The 21,692-nt window shown below is 34.6% G+C and overlaps 1 protein-coding gene across 1 annotated transcript in view; it reads right to left on the bottom strand.

Moving 5' to 3' along the window:
• Positions 1 to 21,692, bottom strand: part of LOC111055403 — a 273,287-nt gene that overhangs the window by 35,224 nt on the left and 216,371 nt on the right. Inside the window, exons 16-22 of the mRNA XM_039429382.1 lie at positions 20,028 to 20,201; positions 18,066 to 18,311; positions 15,702 to 15,842; positions 13,951 to 14,172; positions 10,206 to 10,406; positions 6,976 to 7,371; positions 1,138 to 1,341 (exon numbers count right to left, since the gene is read on the bottom strand). Coding sequence (XP_039285316.1) covers positions 1,138 to 1,341; positions 6,976 to 7,371; positions 10,206 to 10,406; positions 13,951 to 14,172; positions 15,702 to 15,842; positions 18,066 to 18,311; positions 20,028 to 20,201 — 1,584 coding nt within the window. The remainder of the gene's footprint in view (positions 1 to 1,137; positions 1,342 to 6,975; positions 7,372 to 10,205; positions 10,407 to 13,950; positions 14,173 to 15,701; positions 15,843 to 18,065; positions 18,312 to 20,027; positions 20,202 to 21,692) is intronic.

The raw sequence follows: 21,692 nt of genomic DNA, 5'->3' as shown, positions 1-21,692 counted from the left end.
TTACATTACTCGAAAAATGTTTCAATCATTGCCAGGTGATCAGTGGCAGCAATCGCAACCGAAAATTAAACTGCGACCCAATCATTCTATTCGCATTTCTAATGAAATCCTTAAGATGATGCTCTCGAAAATATATTGTAAGTCTGGAAAGAATGACCTGTCTTTTGTGAATAAATTGTAAGATTAAAATGGATTTGAGAAAAAGTAATTTTTGTCCTTATCACACAGATTATAGAATACCTCATAAGAATAATGAATAGTGAGCATGGCGTAAATAAACAATTAAAACAGTTAAATGATTATTATTGCTTCGATCAAGATCTGGAATAGAAGAAGATTTTGAGCGATAAATTCCAATCTAGTGGAATAATTATCACAGTGATCAATAATAATAATAATAACAGTGATCAATATTGAATGCTTATTGAATATTTTATTGAAATTGAATATTTATAGAGATCTCTCAACAAGTAGCTGTAGTCTTCGTGTTTTTATTGAAGTATCAGAATAAATATTTTGAACTAGTTGATTTATTTCGCTGGAAATTACTGAGATATTGAAATTATTCAAATGTCAATGAATTAAATATTATTATTGAACAAGAATCCAAATGAAATGCTGTAATTCACCCGAAGACTTCTGCTACTGCAAATATTGACAACAGGGTAAACAGCTAGATGGAAACTCGATGAGCGCTACTATTGAAAAAATATTTTGAATATTATGATTTATAATATATAATTTATTTAAAATATATGATTTCCCGGGCTGACAAATAATTTTTGAATAGTAGCGCTCATCGTATTTCCATCTAGCTGTTTACCCTCTTGTCATTATTCACTTTGCTGTAGAGTTTCTCGAAATACGTCTTTTGAACGACGTAGCCGACGTATCTGCTAATGTTAATCGATCAGTCCATTTCAGATCGATTCCACTCCGCTGGTGAATTTATTAACATCGTCTACGTCGCTCGAAAGATGTTCTTCAAGCTAAGCTATGGATGTATGGAATGAGTTTGAGGAGTAACTTCTCTTTGAAGAAATCAATGGAATTACCATGAAATATATTTTTTTTGTTATTTCATATTATGTTTGCTAGTGGAATGAATGAATGATTAGATTGATTGATATGATTTACCAGGACTGCTGAAAGTGGTTTCCATACCACGATCGTCACAGTCGTCCACTTGGACTTTGCTGGTGGCGAGGGCAATGACCTCTTCGACGCTCGGCTTCCTATTGGCTGGAGACACCAGCTGCTGAAGGATCTCCTTCTTCTCCACGGCGGCGTTCCTTTTCACAGGAGTTGAATTGTTGCGCTTCTTACGCGGCGATGGTGTTCCTACAAGATTTCACACATCTCATAAAAAATGGGCAAGATTTTTTCACATACGTTCACCTACTATGTAGTTTACCTACTGTAAAGAATTATCAAAGAAGAGAATTTGGAAAAAATGAACCGATTTTCGAGGAAAATGTCCCGACTTTAAGAAAAACCCACCGATTTTTGGAAACAATGTCCTGATTTTTGGACAAAATGTTGGTATCACTCTTGATTTTTGGTTTGTTGTTGATTGTTTTTTGTATACTTTGTTTAGGTCTACATTTTGTCAAGCTTTAATGATCTACTCCTGTTAACTATATTGTTGTTTTGCTGTTTGTATTATTGGTTTTTACATATTTTTTCAAATTATATTTCCGATTAATATTGTATCTATATTATTACATGTAATATTCCTCTTGAATATCTCTCATATTTGTAGAAGTGGTGTTAAAATTTGAGTGAATCCATAGATAAAATACTTGAAACTCATTCGCAAGAACTATTTTATAATTGTATTTATGTATGATTCACAAAAATAATGGTAAGATACTCCAGATTCCGACTCAGGTACAAAATTGATAGGCCTATACTGGCATTGGAAATGATTTAGTATTTTAATTACATTACTAACTGACTACTACTTTTGGACTTAAAATTTGACGCCAATTGAGTGAAGTGAAGAATCATAGCCTCTCTTTTAGAATTATTTGTATCAACATTTGTTAGTGGGCGGCTTTTGGTTGAGTCTCTTGAACCTTTCCTGATCTATGTTGTGTGTATAATATCAATGTAGAATAAATAAAATGACATTCGAGCAGGAATCCTATAATAATGTATTGGAAACTTTTATCATAGAGAAACAATAGCGTAAGTAGATATCTCATGGTATAGGGCGTTTATGTCACAACTTTTACTGTTATCTAAAGCTAAGAGTCCACGTAATTCTTTCCTGTGGAGCTTTATGACGCTGGTATTCTCTCATATTGTGCCGTTCATACACTCTTACCCCGTCAAAACAGTAAAAATCGATAATAATCAACAGTAATCGGCTTGAGATAACAGTAAAAGTTTCGACATAAACGCACTATACCATGGGATATCTACTTACGCTATTGTTTCTCTATGCTTTTATCTAAAAAAGTTTGGGAGAGAGACAGTTTTGAGATCAGCCTGTTGTCTCATCTCCCGGTCATATTTTATATCATGATCTATGTATCTGATGATAATCGATATAGATTTGATGAATTTAAATACATAGTTCATATAATTAGATAAATATAAATTCTGAGTCATGAGAAAATTATTTCAAATCAGTTTTTTAGTGCGTGATATAACGTTGTAACAAAGTATTGGCCATCAAATAAGGTTGATCTCTGATTTTAAGTATTGTTAGGCTACTTCACAATACTATCTTATTGAACTGATTGACTCTTATGTACTCTTTGGAACTCTCAGTAATGTAGAAAATTCATTATTATTGTCAAAAGTTGTTATTTTTCCATGTAGCTCCATTTTCCTCCTCTTTGATAATTCAAGAAACTTTTTACAAGATTGATAGAAAGCAACAAGGAAGGTTAGACAATGAGAGGAAATACGTATTTCATATTTTGAATATTACAATACATGCAGATATAGGAATGAAGAATTAGGGATAATTGCTGATTAAGTTATCAATGACTTCACCATATAATATCTTACTTTTTACAGTTTAATTTAGAGAGTTTATCCTTGTTATTCAACAGAATTTTTATCCATCGTTATTTTCCAAAAATTATTTAGTTTCCTAGGTAGGAATCAATATTTTGTAATATATTACTTTTTCCGTACGGTACTCCAAAAACAATAGGAATTGAATGATCATGCATATTATTTGAATAATCTATGGAAAGATAATTAATAGATTTACCAATAACATCACCTATTTTCAAATTAAAATTTTGTTTTTAATTTTGGATTAATCTCTGTCAAGACTTAATATTTTAAAACATTGTTGTTCATTGAGAATACAGAGCCACTGTTATTAGTGATAGTGTGATATTGATCATTGACACCCAATTTATGTTGAATTTAAGAATGAATATCTGATATCATTAGGGACAGAGGATTATAAAGTTCTTTGAACACTTATTTATTTAACAACAAAACAACTTAATCATAAAATGATTGGAAACGAAAAAACAGGCTTAAAAGCCCTACATAAATATAGATTTACATATATTCTATCAGTATATCTTTGAACGTTGATAATTGTAATAATGTGTGATGATGTTCTTCCTTATTTCACAGTTTGGAAATCAATGATTTGTATGAAATCAAGAAGACACTGAGTATTGATGCTATTTTTCCTCTATGATAGGAGGTATCATGATTTTTGAGAAGAGCCTATGATTCATTATTTTTGTTACCTTATAACACGAGATTAATATCAAATAGCTAAAATTCATGAAAAATGTTTGGTTCATTCAACAGTGACTCTGTTAATAATCCGTTTTGGACTATTTAAGAAGACACTAGTCTAATTCTAGACTGTAAAGAAGAAAGTCTAAAATTAGACTGTAGTATTGTCGAAAATAGTTCAAAACCGTTTTGAACTTTTTTTGACGACACTAGTCTAATTTTAGACTGTAGAGACTGTAAATTAGACTGTAGTATTGTCGAAAATAGTTCAAAACAGATTGTTAATCTTCAGTTCGTCATTGATAGTAAAATAGATGAGTGACTCTGTATTCGAATTAAGGTTACAATTTGATTTAATATAAGTTAATAGATATAAGATCAGCATAGAAGGCATATTGCAAGCAAACAACCAGGCAAAAGCATACATAAAGCTGTCAATCATTGAATGTTGGAGACTGGTTACATCAATAATAGATTCAATTGAGAAAATACAGCATTTAAAAGGATTCAAAGCGGAGAATCGATATTTAAACAAAAACTGAGTTATTTAAAAAACTGATTAATTATTGAAAATTGAAAGCTTGATAACCTCTCAATTATTGAAAAGTTGATTCCTGATTGAGGCATGTGGAATCAATCTGAATATCAAAGAAATTTGAATACTATAAAATAAATGATTTACTTATTATTTCCCCTTTTGTGTAGTTGAGAAGTTTATATTATGGTGATTATTCATATTAAATAAAAAACTAAGAAATTGTCAAAAACCACAGATATTATTGAAAGTAAGAAATTTCTATCTTTCAATAGAATCTGTGGTTTTCGACAATTTCTCAGTCTTTTTATTTTATATACTCATTTGTTCATCACTTTTGTGTTGGGAGAGAATTATAGGCTTCAGCCTAGATCTACTCATTTGGAAAAAGCTGCAGAATCGTGATACTGACAAATTCGATTCATGAACTATTCTAAAATGTATTTTATTGGAACTGGCAAATGGATAACTGTTACACTGAAGAATCATGAATATTCTTCCACCAATTGCAACATGTATTTGTAGAAACATCTCATGCATTTTGTTTCTACTATGGAGAAACCAACAGAGAGTTGATAAGAGTGTGCTAATTTATTTGATATATTTAATTTAGCCAGTCTTCAACATTACTAGATTGGGGAGGGAATAGATACAGGGAGAGAGTTGCTATGCAGAGAGTCAGCCAGTTCAAGGAATGCAGGAGGAGGGAGAGAGAGTAAGAGAGAAAGTCAAGACACCAAACAACAGAAAACACAGAGTTTCCAGAGAGAGACAAACTGTACGACATAGAGTTGAGAGCAGATCGACGTGGTGTAGAATGCATTGCAACATTGAGAGATATGTGCAGAAGGTTAGACAGAGACAGATCATCACCTGGAAGAGACACCAAGAAGATAATATATAAGAAAACGTTCCAAGGTCACAATGCAGGATGTATTTACAGTGTTTCCAACTACTTGGATATCAGCCCCACATAAAAAATAATAGGTGAAATGAAAATTGGTTGATGGAATTAAATTAAAATGATGATTATGACTATGAAAATGATGATGATGATGACGAGTGAATGGATATAATGTACAGAATGGAATTGAATATACAAATTAATGTACAAGAATGAAATGTCAATTTTCACAAAGTACTATCAATGAGAAGTTAGTACCTATATTTCAATTTTTTAAATTTCGATACAATGTAGGCTGCAATAAATTACAACCGTTCTTCTCTGTCTTCCCGGCTTCCTAGCATACACTTTCTTCCTCTTATTTAGCCTGCTCTTATTCGTGTCTTGTATTAATTTCAAGGTTCTGTAGTCATGTTAATCATATTCCACTTGGGTATGTGAAAGGGCTCTTCTTCTTGTCTTGTATGAATTCCAAGGTACTGTATCCATGATAATCATATTCAACTTGGGTATATGGAAAAATGATTGATAAATTAATGAAGATTTAGGACCGTGAGATCTATGATTATTTTAGTTTCGAGAATGAGACGGAGATCTGGAAAATGATGGTGGAATTCGAATAATTTATGTTTCACGACATAATATACAAACAAATTACAAAAATAGTCGTAGTTTCTACTTTCCACTCTCATATTTTTTATTTTATTTCATTGATTTGAGAATAAAGTTGATTTAAAATGCCTTTATATTATCAAAACCACCAATTTATCTTATCATTCATTAGGCTTAGGGTACGATCACATTGGATGCAGTGGATGCAGTTATTGCACATGGGATCATGCATGGCCGAGCGTGCATATGAGAAACAAAATCTGTGAAGAGTCATTTATTCATTCATTGATACAATTAGTACAGTAAGGGAGAGAAAATAAGGTAACCTTGTGCTATTCCTCTTCCAAATTTAGAGAGGGTTACACATAGTCCGAAATAGATTAAGTCTTGTAGTTCTTCACTTCACAGAATTTTCACAGTGGAGCATTCACACTGGAGCATTCACTTTGAACACTTGCTGTTGGCGTTCAGTGTGAGCAGTTACAGGCAAGTCACAACGTGTTTCTATTGCTCTTTCCAGATTGTGTTTCTCATTTGCGCGCTTGGTCATGCATGATCCAACGTACATTTGCGCATCTGTGCGAACATTCAAGTTTTATACCCATATATTTGTTTAATTCTTATTTGTATATTCAGATTGATGATTTGGTGTATAAATTGAAATGGACATAGCCTACATAATATTTGGAAAATTTAAGACAAAATAAGGAAATTGAAGAAGTTTTGGGCAGTAGCCTGTTTTTTTTCTTTTCCGACCATTGTATTGTTTTCTCTAATAAATTAATGAATATCATCTTCACTTCAGGGATTAGGTTTATTAATTAGTAATTAATGCATATTTGGAAGATAATTGAGTTAGAATCAGAGGATGAAAACAGTTGAATTTAAACTGTTGAAAAAAGTTTATTTGAAAAATACCTGCGTATGTTTATAATGTGGAGTTATTTCACTGGCGAATATCCTGTTTTACAAAACGTATGTTTTATGAAACTTGTAAACAAGTTTCTTAAGTGTTTGCCAAGGGGTGCAAATTGGGATGAGTGTGATTGATTGATTGAGTGCACCGGTAGATTATATACAATGGTAGATTGTATACATTTGTGTGAGAAGATTTCCAGACTGTAGAAGACTCAGGCAGATGAAAGACAACACAGAATGAAAAACGGCAGGCAAAAGGAACGAACGCAATGAAACGATGGATTACTATTGGAATAACCAAAACCAAGAGACATGAAGCCGTGTAGACGCGCCGTAGCTACAACGTCGAGACTTTGGGGCCGACAGAGGATCGGATGCTCCTTACTTCCGGGTGGCTGCTTAAGCAGGTCATCGAGGCTAAAGGTTCTGGCGGTATGGGCGGTCGGATGCGCGGGAGTGACCAGCGGACTGGTCAGGCTCAACAGGGAGGGTTTGCGGATACCGAGGCGGCCAAACAGCGAGCGAGGAGCGCCTGTCGCACCAGCGGCTCCGCCGGACGCTCCCGCGAGGCTGCCGCTTCCGCCGCCGGGAACCGCTAGTTGGCCACCTGACGTGTAGAGCGGTCCCGCGCCGCCGCCTAGCTGCTCGCGGACGGAGGGTGTGCGACCGGTCACGCCCAGACCTGTAAAAGAAGGCGAAATCAATAATTGGTGGAGATCTCATGAAAACCTCATAGTAATTGACAATAGTATTGTAAAAACAATGTTGGTGAAACTTCCAGACCTGTTTGTTACATGAGGAGCAATCAATGGGTAAAAAACTTGAAACATTTTGTGGAAGCCTCAATGTCATTGACAATTATCTTCGCAAAAACAATGGTGGCAAATGATTATCATACCATAGTCCAATTTATTGAATAAGTCGTTCGATGATTGAAAAGATGCAAAACTTCATGACAATGTCTAATAGCCATATGACAATGTCCAAAAGTCAATGTCTAAGAATCTTCATGACAATGTCCTAGAGCCAATGTCTAATAGCTATATGACAATGTCTAAAAGCCAATGTCTCAGGGCCGGTTTCCGAGCTCGGGATTTCGTCAATTTCTAGACTTTAAACAACTGGAGTCAGAAAATTAGCTTTCCAAAACGGGGCGTATAGTCCAGTCAATATAGACATAAAAATCTGGTGTGGTACACTCACACAACTTTCCTTGCCCATATTTGAAACTACGATCAGACTTCTGTATATGTGTATATATAATTGTTTTCAAAGTACTTTTCCTTTGAGTGAATAATTGTGAAATTCGATGATTTTTTTAGTCGTTCTTTTTTTAAAGTCGTCAAAACAGCTGTTCTACAGATGAAATTTCCCGACTATGTGTTATTTTTATGAACTGCGCTACCTACCTACCTCATGCACGAGAAGGAGGTTACTAAGTCCATTTCCCAAGGATGGGATGAACCCCCCATTGGTTTCCCAGAAAGGAGACTCATGCCAGTTGATAGAGGTGATAAATAACTAACTATACAGAGTATGAATTTGAAAAAAATCGGTCAAGTTATTTTTGAGAAAATCGTGAAAAACATGGTTTTTTAGTAATTATCCGCCATTTTTCTCGAGAATATTACGGAGCTCCTGCAATTTTCCCAGGAAAAAAACTTATGTCATTTGATAGGGCTTATGAATAGCTATCCATGGTTTAAATTTGAAGAAAATCGTTAAAGCCGTTTTCGAGAAAACCGTGAAAAACATGGTTTTTTAGTCATCATCCGCCATTTTTCTCAAGAATATTACGGAGCTCCTACAATTTTCCCAGAAATGAGACTTATGTCAGTTGATAGGGCTTAATATGGTATAAATTTGAAGGAAATCGTTAAAGCCGTTTTCGAGAAAACCGTGGAAAACATGGATTTTTAGTCATTATCCGCCATTTTTCTCAAGAATATTACAGAGCTCCTGAAATTTTCCCAGAAATGAGACTCATGTCAGTTGATAGGGCTTATAAATAGCTATCCATGGTGTAAATTTGAAGAAAATCGTTAGAGCCGTTTTCGAGAAAAACGTGAAAAACATGGTTTTTTAGTAATTATCCGCCATTTTTTCCGCCATCTTGAATTGGATTTTATTGAATTTCTTATTATCGGATCCTCATGGTATAAGGACCTTAAGTTTAAAATTTCAACTCTATCGGTTAATTAGGAATGGAGTTATCGTGTTCACAGACATACACACACACACACATACACACATACACACACACAGACCAACACCCAAAAATCATTTTTTTGGACTCAGGGGACTTTGAAACGTAAAGAAAACATGAAATTAGGGTACCTTAATTTTTTTTGGAAAGCAATACTTTCCTTACCTATGGTAATAGGGCAAGGAAAGTAAAAAAGGGGGTGTGCTTGCAATTTATATTGTAGTTCTGATTTTTTAATATATTATTTAGATGCATAAGAGAAGTCCAGAACCAATTTCTTCATGCAAAATTTCCTTGTGCTAGTCACAGGTCAACTAGATATACAGGTTGGCCCAAAAACCTCGTATTTTCGGCTCATTTTCCAGTTTTCAGCTATTTCTGCCAAATCTCGTAATCGGACAGAAAAATTTGCTCCCGCCTTTTTTCTGGAATATAAAATTCTGAATCAAATAAGATCATTAGGAACTCTCTATCTCCAATGAGTACTGAGTTATAATTTTTCAAAAATGAATAAAATTTTAAGAAAAAAAATCATTTTGATGATATTTAGTATTTGATCAACAATAGGCCTATCTCCCGATTGTTACCATTTAGATGTCAAATTCAAGATCTCACTGGGCGTAATTTTGTGCTCTACAATCTGAGACCAGGTAGAGCGCTCTATCTCATATAGATTTTCAGGTTTACCTGACAACAATGCTCCTTGTATAGGTGAAACACCTAATTTTCAGCTTCAACCATCATCACCATCTATATTGTCCTCACAGTGATATTTTGTACAATGATATAAGTTTATGAGATTATGTTCTATATGCATCACCCGTTAGATGCACTTCATTCCAGTATTTTCTAGTGGAGAGGCGCCCTTAAGGACACCTCAAGGATCAACATTTCAAACACTTATGGTTTCTGACACAATGCTTGGATCTCATCGTACTACATTTCATTCTTCTCGCCTTGTCAAGGCGGTTTAAATCATGCATCACAAGTCAAATTCAGTCGAAAAATGGAAAATTCATTATTTAGTGTACATAAGCCCATATTCCCATACACAAAAAATGTATCTTACATTTGTATATAACAGTTATGTCCGTAAGATACAGAGTTTTCGAGTTATATGCGAGAAACCAGAAAATGGTACCTTCGAACCAACCCACCCCCTTAGAACAAGGGGTAGGGTGGGGACTTTTTATTCATGTTTACCTCCTTACTGCGGGGTCAAAAATTGTCTTCCAAACTTTTCCTTCTGTAACCTTTCCTTGACTGGACTAATATACTTTACAATGATGTATGAGTCAGTTACAACTTACAATGCCTATTCCTGTCAGCTTCCTCAGCCAGCAGTTTCTCGAGTTTCTCAGGGAAGTGCCTCTTGGCACACCAGAAAAGTCCGAGAACGCCAAGTACCACGGTAACTGTGATCAAACCCAGCCAAAACGGCTCCTGCAGCATCCTTTCTGAGAGAGGCTTGTAGGGTATCCTCATCATGAGCCGCCTTTCACATCTAGGACCTGAAAGTGACAATTTGGTTTTTTAGAATTTCTCTCATTCAATCTAAACGGGTAAAACCTATCTGGATGGGGGCATGGAACGGTCAAGGGAGAACAATACCCCTCCTTCAACGCCGGTGGAATGGGAAACAATAACTCTCAACCCATGTCAATGCTCAACCAATATTAAACAATAGATCTCTTAATGCCCCCATCCAGATAGGTTTAGCAGCATAAAATATATTTTCAAAACCTACTCCAAAATCCACCAATCTGGTCCGTAACTTACCACTCAACATATTATGACGAGTATCGTTTGAAAAATATCAATTAGCACAAGGAAATCAGTTCTTTGATAATATTAGAATAGGCTCAAAATTGTGTTCCATGATGATGGAATTCAACTATTTTTCTAAATTTAATAGGAATGACTAGAAAATTCTGTTTTGAAACAATATGTACATCTCTGATAACCTGATACGAGTTATAAAGTCGTTATATACTAGAATCATTTATTGCATGAAACACACCATTAAATTGCAGGGTTTGGTTTTTAACACACGACGAACATAATATCCTTTGATTAGCAATTCGATTGTACATCAATAAAAATGGTTTAGATCTTGATTAGCTCTTCAGGAACTCCATGTTACACCAAAAGCTACAGAGTATAGACTGTCTAATATTCGGGAATTATAACTTTGATGGACCTGTACAGAATACGGAAATGGGAATCCCGCAGAGAAAGTCCAAGTGTGGAATAACGTCACTAAACTAAACAGGATGGGGGCATACGCTTCATTGCACAAGGGTCGAAAATGTGCTAAATCTACCTGCCAAAGGGTCTCGCAGTTGTATTGTTCTAGCTTCACCGTCCCATGCCCCCATTGAGATAGGTTTTACCCATCTAAACACTCGAAACACATTCAATATAATAATATACAATAAGGAATAGTGGGCACAGAGTGGATAAAAAAAGTAATGAACATATATATATATATTATAGAGGAAGTAGAACACAATAGTAAATAGGACTACAAACGAGGAAAAGATAAAATTACTGTGGATTCAGCTTCAACAGAAGTTCAAGCCCGTCAATAATCCTGAATTATTCAAATTTGCATAAATATGAAATCTATTCAAAACGTACAAGTCATTAGATCAGGTTTTTAACTTCGTAAAGACGTTTCATTGATCACAGATAGAACGGACAACAAGACAATATCAATATACAACAGACAATATTTCAAGACAATATCAATATACAACAGACAATATCTGTTGTATATCTTTTGTATATACTCTTGTTGTCCGTTCTATCTGTGATCAATGAAACGCCTTTACGAAGTAAAAAACCTGATTCAATGATTTGTACGTTCTAAATAGATTCCATATTTTTGCGAATTTGAAAGAAATTGAATAATTCAGGATTATTGACGGGCTTGAACTTCTGTTGAAGCTGAATCCACAGTTCTTTTATCTTTCCCTAACGGCAGTTTCCTCACCTTGCGCTAAATACAAAAATACCTAAACTTTTTCACTTACCTCTTTCTAGTTTATCTTACTTTCACTTTCTACCGTTCGACCTTCTATCAAAGATACTCATTCAACTCAAGTGGGAAACATACAATTTTTCTAAATTTGTCATCTTCTATCAAATGCTGCTACCTCTTGGCAGAGTTTGGATTTACATCCATCACAAAACTATCAACCAATCAGGAGAGAGTTGGCTGTGTTGAAAATATGACCCAACGTCTGCTGCCATCTAGTGGTGAGATTCAGAGTTAGACGACAAATCTTTGCTACATCAGAATATAGTCGAGAGTAGATTGGTTATGAATTCCAAAAGTGGATTTCCACATAAATCATTACCAGAGTCAGTTACTGGTGTAAATTGAAAACATGATTCTAATGTTTACATTAGTTCTAATAGGATTATTTCCACTAAGCCCGGCCGAGCGAGTATCAATAGTACCACTGAAAGGTAAGGAAATAATATTCTTTTTGTCTAGTTGAGGAATTTAATATTGTGGTGATAATTCATATTGAATAAAAAAGCCTGAGAAATTGTCAAAGAACCACAGATTTATTGATACTTAGAAAGAACTTCTTTGATCATCAGAGATTGACAATGGTGTAGTAACCGAAACCGGCCTTTCTAAGTATCAATAAATCTGTGGTTTTTTGACAATTTCTTAGTCTTTACCATTTGAAATAATATTCTATTCCCAGACACATTCACCGATGTAAATATAATGTGGGAGTCCGCCTCAATGATGATTTATGAATGAATTAACTATTCAAGTGAAAAACAAGCCACTTCATAGTAATACAATGATACTAGAGAGTACAGAATGGGATATCCCATATTATAGAATGTAGAACCATAGAGAAAATATGGCATAACAAGATATACCACTGTAAAGGTCGTTTAAGTTCCAAATTTTTAGCCGATTTTTGTTAACTCAAGTCGATTACTGTCAACTACTGTCTATTATTACTGTTTTGGCCGGATCAGGCGTGAATACGGCACAGTATGAGAGACTAACATCGTCACATAGCTTAAAGAAAATCTACTACTATAGTGAGGTCCACGTTATAATGGCAGTGTACAATTGACAATACTGTTGCTGTCCTTTTCTATCATACAACAAAACAGATAGCACTATCTCTCTCTCGCTTTGCAATGTTGTCTATTCGCCAGAATATTTCATATTTACTTTTGACAGTGACTGTACAAAACTGAACAAACCATATTCTCAGCCGCCATTTTCTTTCTTCATTCTATCAAAATACTTGAGTACACAAGTCGTAAAATTGATTTAAAATGTATTTTTCAAACAATGAAATAATTTTTAAACATTACCGTATGAGAAACACAAATTAAAATACCTGAAATGACATTTTAAAAGTTGATAACTAACCATCCTAGACTTCATCCATGCTTCAGTTAGCCTAGCCTTATAGGTTAGACTACTCGTACCGGTATAAATAATATTAAAAAGTTATTTCAGAATTAATCCATTGAAATTACTTATTTCTAAATAGGATTTCTATTTTTCTATTATTTTTAAAGGAGATTGGAAAAGAATACCCACCAAATAAATCAATTTCTGTTGTTTTGAAATTCAGATTGTTGTATCACAGCTTTTTAAATTAGCTGCCATTTCAGGTTTGTATAAAAATAAAAATCTGATCTCAGTCATGAAAGCAAATTTTTAAATCAAATTATGAAAAATATATTTTTTGATCAATTTGACATTAAATTGATTATTTTATCAAGGAAATGATAATTATTATTAGATTAAATCTAATGGGATGAATTGAGTAACAGCTGTGTAGGCTACAGTCAGTGGCAATATGGAGAGACTTGGCAACGTTTTTCTCCTATCTTTCTTCACTGCCATTATAACGTGGACCTCACTATAGGACTATATCTGCTTGAGTTAACATTGAAATTTGGAACACAAACTCCCTATACCATGGGATATCTTCTTATGCTATCTTTTCTCTATGGTAGAATTTTGTACTCTCTAAATGATACTGACAATATCAGTTGACTCACCTTCCCACCAAGCATGACACCTGCAGTAGAAGGTTGTATCGGACCTGGGGATACATTCACCGCGTCCCTCGCATGGCTTGTCAGCACAGGGCTTCTTCTTGGTGTCACACGTCTCACCGATGTAGCCTGGCAGGCAATGACATGTGAAGCCTGTCGCGGTCAACTCACAACGTCCGTGAAGGCAAGGCTCTAGCTCGCAAACGGTTAGTGCGCAGAACATTCCTGAGAATCACAAAAAAAAACAGATTAAACCAAAAACACAAGAAGTTGTCTCTTCCAGCAAAAGGTTCATTTCCATGGAACCTGGGGTTACAATCCTCAAGGCGTCACCTTCTTCAGATTGGTTTCAAATATCTACTGACTATACTGTTGAATTGAATAAATTCTAGTTAAACGTTTCACAATATATATAAAACAGACTTACATAACTTTGTAAGGTATCCTTTCACAGTCATATTGTAGATTATTCAGTGCTGTGTTTCTGTGTTCATGTATGTATACTTGTTGCTTCAAAAAAAAATCAATTCACTTATATATGAGCTACTTGATTCAAATAAAACCGATATAAAAACTTTTACTTTCACTTCGTTTTTTACATTTTACCTATGGTCGAAACTAGTTTTTGAAATATTATTTAGTTTTTAATAAAAGGATACTTAAAGTTTTTATTAGTTTTTTCAACTTTGACTATCGTGTTGCTCAGGGGTGCCCATCCCCCAATGGTCCATGTCGCGAAATTCCCCCCCCCCTCAAAATTCTCAAAATTTGGTATCCATTTAGGTACTTGAAAACTGTATATTGAAAAATTCCCCCATTTTCCCTAGTTTTATCCAAAAATCCCCCCCAAAATTAAGCCTCATGTCGCAACTTGCGACATCAAAACATGCTGTGGGCCCCCTGGAGTTGCTGCTTCACTAGCAGATCTCAGTCCTTTGACATTCATTAATTTGTTATTTTCTTCATTCTTGTGAAGTTTTTAGCTACATTATGTTATGTATTCATTTCTATAATCTATTCTACGGAAATTTCCATGCAGCCTATATGGATTTTTCCCTTTTATTTTTGTATTTCTGTATCTTTCTCTTAATAATATCCGCAATATTTTAATTTTTCATTGCTAATTATGCAATTATCTTGTATTTTTGTATTTGTGGAGGAGACACTTAGGGGTAACCTGTTGTCTTCATAGATAAATAAGTTAGCAAATAGAATGAATTATTTCTGTCAAACAAAAATCATATTTATAATATTCAATTCGATCTTTTTTCAATGAAATGAATAATTTCTGTCAAACAGAAAATCATATTCATAATATGAGGAGTGACCGTAGTCGATTGGATCAGATGCTGGCTTTATGATTCAGAGGCCCGGGTTCAAATCCTGGCCCGGGCAAGATATTTATCTCGGGCCACTCCCGTGTTTCGGATGGCCGTCGGTCTTGGCTGCCTAAAAAGCAGTCGTCAGGTCATGTCAGAGGCCCTGAAATTGATCAGTTGCGACCTGAAATCTCTGACACCAGACCTGAGCCAGCCAGGTCGCTCGATATTATTATTATATTATTATTATTATTATTATTATTATTATTATTATTATTATTATTATTATTATATTCATGATATTCTATTCGGTAATTTATCATAATCATAGCTCACTGTAAGTTATCGAGTGTAAGCGATTGAGTGGTTAAAGTATTGATCTACCTTGCATTGTTTGATAGTCGACTGATTTCAATTTCTAGCTAGTTGACTCACCAGTGAAATGTCCGATGCATTGACAAGACTTCTTGTTGGAGCTGCTGGCACATTTTCCTCCATTCTGACATGGATTGGGTCTGCATGATTCGACAGCGCTGTCAGTTGGACTCTGCAGCAGTTTCACCTTGTAATTCAAGTCTGGAAACAAAACACAAGTTGGTTACTTGATTTGATAGAATAGCATAATTTCTATGGAGATTAGGGATGTCAATCCCGAAATCCCGGGATCCCGGTCCATTTTTGATACCTCACAATCCCGGGATTTTCCAGCGTCAATCCCGGGATTTTCGGGATTGTAAACCTGAAATTGTGAATCATATTTTTCCAAAAACAATTTAATATGGAATTCATTTACGGTGATGAATATGAGTTTTTATAACTAATTTATTGTAATAAGTGTTTCACTAATTGGTGATGAATATGAGTTTTTATAACTAATTTATTGTAATAAGTTTTTGACTAATTTATTCTACAGGCACAGCCTACAAAGCATAATTATACATAATATTGATTGTATACTGTACTCTTTACTGGCTTAATGAAATTCGCATTATTAGTTCGCATAATTGGCAGAATGGTTGTTGATCAGTTGTTGTCTCTACACTTGATTATGTTTACACAGCACACCAATTAGCAGTCTAGACGGCGCAATATTTGCAATAGTGCTGATGGAATTTCCTTGAAATGCATTCCGAACTTTGAAAAGACTTCAGAAATCAGAAATAAAAAAGCACTAACGATTCACTCCCTAATTATTATTCCTCTCCTCTTCTTTTTTTCTATCATAAGTAGAATATTATCTAGTTGAAGTAAATATTATAGTTGGCTCTACGAATTTCATTCAGTACTTTAGTAGTGTAGTGGTTCAGCTTTCGCGTTGTTCGGTCGGTATGGCGTTACGGTCTTGCAGAAGTATTTTATTCTATTAGAATATTAATTATTTGAATGATATTTCACTTTACAGTATTTGACGTGATTAAAGTGTGAACTCTATCCCGTCCTGATGTAGGATAGAAATGCTTTTGTTCTATATAAAAAAGTCTCTGATGAGTTATCTTGCTTTCCTCGGGTCTCACTATCATTTAGGATACAGCAAATTTAAGGTAGGACATCAAATGAAACAGTTACTACTAATCTTGAAAACATTTATAGAAATAGAATGCTCAATTTTAATATTATTCTCAAGTATTTTTTTTTCATTCTGATAATAGCCTCTCCCTCTTTAATGGGCCCTTTTTCATCCCCACACTTGTTACTGAACATTTTTGGTGTAATTGAGGTGGAACATTTGGTTAAAAATGTATTAAACTGATTTTGCCAATCCGGGATCAGTCCGGGATCCGGGATTGATATTGGATAATCCCGAAATACCGGGATTGGAAATCAGTCCCGGGATTGACATCCCTAATGGAGATGCGAAAAATTCATATGGGTTCAAAGCCTGGTTTCAAACAGTTTGAACGCTCATAGAAAATTCAAAAACGTCAAACAAAAGAGCACGTCATTTAAATATCATTGGGAGTTTCAACCTCTTTCTAACCATACACATTCCATACACTGACCATAACCATACAAGATCAATGAATTAATCTTACATTTTTGTTACAAATTCAATGTAGAATCTATAGGTGCGTACAGATATACGCGCCGCGAACATGAGCAATTCACTTTAATCAGCTGTCTCTATCAGTATTTTTACAGAAATGGTAAGATACAGATAAAAAAAGCTTGGTATCAGCTGATATAAAAAGCTTGGCATCAGCTGATGCCAAGCTTTTTATAGCTGTATCTTATCATTTCTGTAAAAATACAGATATAGTCAGCTGATTAAAAGTGAATTCCTCATGTTCGCGGCGCGTATATCTGAACGCACCTTTACGTTATCGGCTGTTACACCTTCGTAAGACACTCTGTTTATAAATATTGATAATAACTAGTGACCCCTTGAGTTGGAGAACTCACTCAAGAACTGTTGTATTTTAATCTTTGAAACCTGCAACTTTTGATTTTATAATACAGAGTTGATGAAAATTATGGAAACAGCTAAATATTTCTCTTATACAAGAATCATTTGACAGTATGTTACATTGGGAATCCTATTTCGATAGAAATATTATTCTGGCGCTTCAACACTTAATTATTACCATAGAGAAACAATAGCGTAAGTAGATATCCCATGGTATAATGAGTTTATGTCGCAACTTTTACTGTTATCTCAAGCCGATTAGTGTCGATTATTGTCAATTCTTGCTAAAGTTATTGTAGATCATACACACAGACAGACAACGACTTTGGCCTTCAGTAAGTCAAAAGTGAGAGCTTTAAAAATTTGAATAATATTTGTAACACTGAATCCCCCACCTGTCTGCACACTAACGGAAACGTTGAGCTTGATTCCCTTCGATCCACTCCTCGCCAAGCTGTTAATTTGTCGAATTTGGATGGTGTTGAGGTAGGAAGTGATCGAGAGAGGCACGACCTCCTCGTGACCAGGAGCTTCGCACAGCTTCCACCATGTGCCGTTGCCGCTAGGGTCGGCGTACGTGTCTTTCACCTCGATTTCACCCATGCCATCCGCGCACGACTTCTTGCCTTCCATGTCGTCCCCTGAAAAAATTAAGATTAATTCAAATTAAAATTTTAATCAAAAAAACATGTGAAAGTACTAATATTACCAAACACGAATACGAATCGATTCAAACTCAAATTTCTATTCAAAAGCACACAATAAAATCCAAATACAAATACAAAACAAAGTACTAGAATATCAAACACAAATACTAATTCTTTTTGAAACATTTTAACGACATGGGCCTTGTTTTTACTTTCCTTGCCCTATTACCATAGGTAAGGAAAGTATTGCTTTCCGAAAAAATTAAGGTAACCCAATTTCTAAATTTCTATACATGTATGTCTGTGTACACGATATCTCATCTCCCAATTATCAACGGAATGACTTGAAATTTGGAACTCGAGGTTCGTGCAATATAAGGATCCGACAAGAACAATTTCGATCAAATGCAATTCAAGATGGCGGCTAAGATGACGAAAATGAGGGAAAAACAGATTTTCTCAAAAACGGCTCCAACGATTTTGATCAAATTTATACTTAAGATAGTCATTGCTGAGCTTTATCAACTGCCATAAGACCCATATCTGTGAGAATTCTAGGAGCTCCCCCCCATCTATGCAAAGTTTGATTCTAGATTCCCAATTATCAGGCTTCAGATACAATTTATACAAGAAATTCAAGTGGAAAAGATTGAGCATGGAAATCTCTACAATTGATGTTCAGTAACATTTCTACCCAAAAATGAAAATAAGCTCGAAATTCGAGAAAATAAGATTATTCAATTTGCAAACTGTTGGCAAGTGTTGATTCTATTAAATCATTCACTACGTAGAGATAGAAGAACTCGGGTGTCTCCAGCGTTATTGTCCTGTCACCAACTTACTCAGATCTTTGAATAGTAGACTTGAAATGCGCGTGAACACTAGCGTCAAGTGATCAATTTTCATAACGGCAAGGAAAGTTGTGTGAGTGCGTCACACTAGATTTTTCAGGACTGCTTTTATGGACAGTTTGTGTTCACAGCTGAACTGTTCATCTGAAGATGTGGCAGGTGTTACATAAAACCTTGTTCAATAATTCAAATTAATTTTTGAACAATATATTGACAACTCCAACGTCTTCTCCTTTCAATTCTGAAGAAATACCACATATTATATCATACAATCAAATCATTACTACCAATATAATTTAGACCAATTTAGATTTACGTTTTGACGCTACAGTCTAATTCAATGTTTATACAGAATTATTCAAAGAAAGCTGTCTAAGCGTTTTAAACTCTTCATAGAGTGTTAGGGAGAAGAATAATATTCAAATGACAGTATTTCAAAATCTCTCTATCTCATTCTACAAACTAAGTTCTAGTTCTCTCTTTATTTTAATCAAAAACTCTTCACTTATATTCTATTGACTTCCATTTGAGCAAGACAATAGTGACAATGTTACAACTCAGTATGAAAATGAGAGATAACCGTAATGTCCCCGATGAATATTTTATACCAACTAAAACTGGGCTCTGCCAATGCTGCTATGCTGCATTTGATTATTTTAATCGAAGACTCTTCACTTATATGCTATTGACTTCCATTTGAGCAAGACAATAGTGACAATGTTACAACTTAGTATGAAAATAAGAGATAACTAAAATGTCCCAGATGAATATTTTCTACTAACTTGAACTGGCCAGTGTTGCAGCATGGCATGGGAATAAGATATAACTAAAATGTCCCAGATGAATATTTTCCACTCACATAAACTGGGCTCTGTGTTGTAGAACTGCAGGTGAATTATCTTCCCAAGAGGCACAACAAGTCTATCAGTGAAGTCCACTTCCGATGGCGGATTCAGCGGATAATTGACCCAATTCAAAGTTCCACCCGTCGTATTCCCAAGGTCCAGCACTCTGCCTTCGTGAACACTGCTCACTGCCAACAGAATAATTTTGTTCATTATAGAGTGGTTACAATTTTGAGAAGAGTTATATTCAGAAGAATAAGTATATCGATGGTTTTTATTACACTACGAACCTAGTTTTGTTGAAAAGTTTATCAACCACAAACCTAGTTTGTTTGAAAAGTTGATCAACTCCATACTTCGTTTGGTTGGAAGCTTTATCAACCACAAAACTTGCTTGTTTGAGAATTTTATCAATCATGAACCTGGTTTGGTTGAGATAATTTCAGGAATACAGGGTTGTGCAGGGAGGATGGATGTTTTGAAATAACAGTTACACACTCATTTTTAAACGAAACCCAATACTCATTTTTTTAGTGTGTACCTTAGATGTTTCCATTAGAAAAATGAAAGGGGAAGAAATTAAAACATTCATTATGTACGAAAAGTAACATCTGTTAAATGCTGTCAATTGTTGTCCATACACTTCTATAGTTGTCCGTACCCCTCTGAAGTATTGCACGCGGTACCGCTCGAATTTCTATAGTGAGGTCCACGTTATAATGGCAGTGCATAGAAGAATAGGAATGCCGATTCTCTGCATTAATTAATTATATTTCTACACTGTCAAAAACATGATTGGCATCGTTGTGGACCTAGAAAAGGATAGTACCACCGGCTTTGTCGAATGATAGACAAGGATAGCAAAACCAAAGTTCATCAAATACTGTCATTATAACGTGGACCTCACTATAGTCTAATTCAGTCTTAAGTCCATTATTATTTTGTATTAGTCTTACTCATACAGTATAGTTATTGCATCAATTATATTATATTTAGTCTTATTTTATACTTAGTCTTATATATTTATTTTTTGCGTGAATTATATTATATAATAACTTCTGTATTATACAGAATATCATTATATTCTGTTTTTTTTCTATGCTACTTATGATTTCTGATGTACAATATTTTGATGTGCAATGGGTCTGTCTAGACCTAAAATAAAAACAATAAATCAATGTATAGTATTGTTTTTACAAAAACGGACAGCATTAAGCAGACGTTATTTTTCGTACATAATCAATTTTTAATTTTTCACTCATTAATTTTTATAATGGCAACATCCATGGTATACACACTGAGGGAATCAATTTTGAGTTTCGTTTGAAAATGAGTGTGTAACTGTTATTTTAAATCATCCGTACCTCCCTGCCCAACTCTGTAGTTTCAAAGGATAATCACTATAAAGGCGTCTGTAGTATTCTTGACGATATGTATAGCATTATCGATCGGCTATAGGATTCTTCTTGAAGTGTTAATCCGAATGTGTTAATTCCATTTCTTTCTCAAATTTCGATATGAATCCATTTTTTGATTCAAGCTTCCTACTTGTTCTCTACAATCGCTCATTTATTAATCAACTTATTTATTTCTCCATGATACATGATAAAATACGGTATCTTAATATAGTGGACCTTTCTTATGTTAAGATTAATAGATTATGGGATTGATACTATCTG

Source organism: Nilaparvata lugens, chromosome 5 (genome assembly GCF_014356525.2).
Source record: "Nilaparvata lugens isolate BPH chromosome 5, ASM1435652v1, whole genome shotgun sequence".
Taxonomy (NCBI): domain Eukaryota; kingdom Metazoa; phylum Arthropoda; class Insecta; order Hemiptera; family Delphacidae; genus Nilaparvata; species Nilaparvata lugens.
This window is presented reverse-complemented; position numbering and strand designations above follow the sequence as displayed.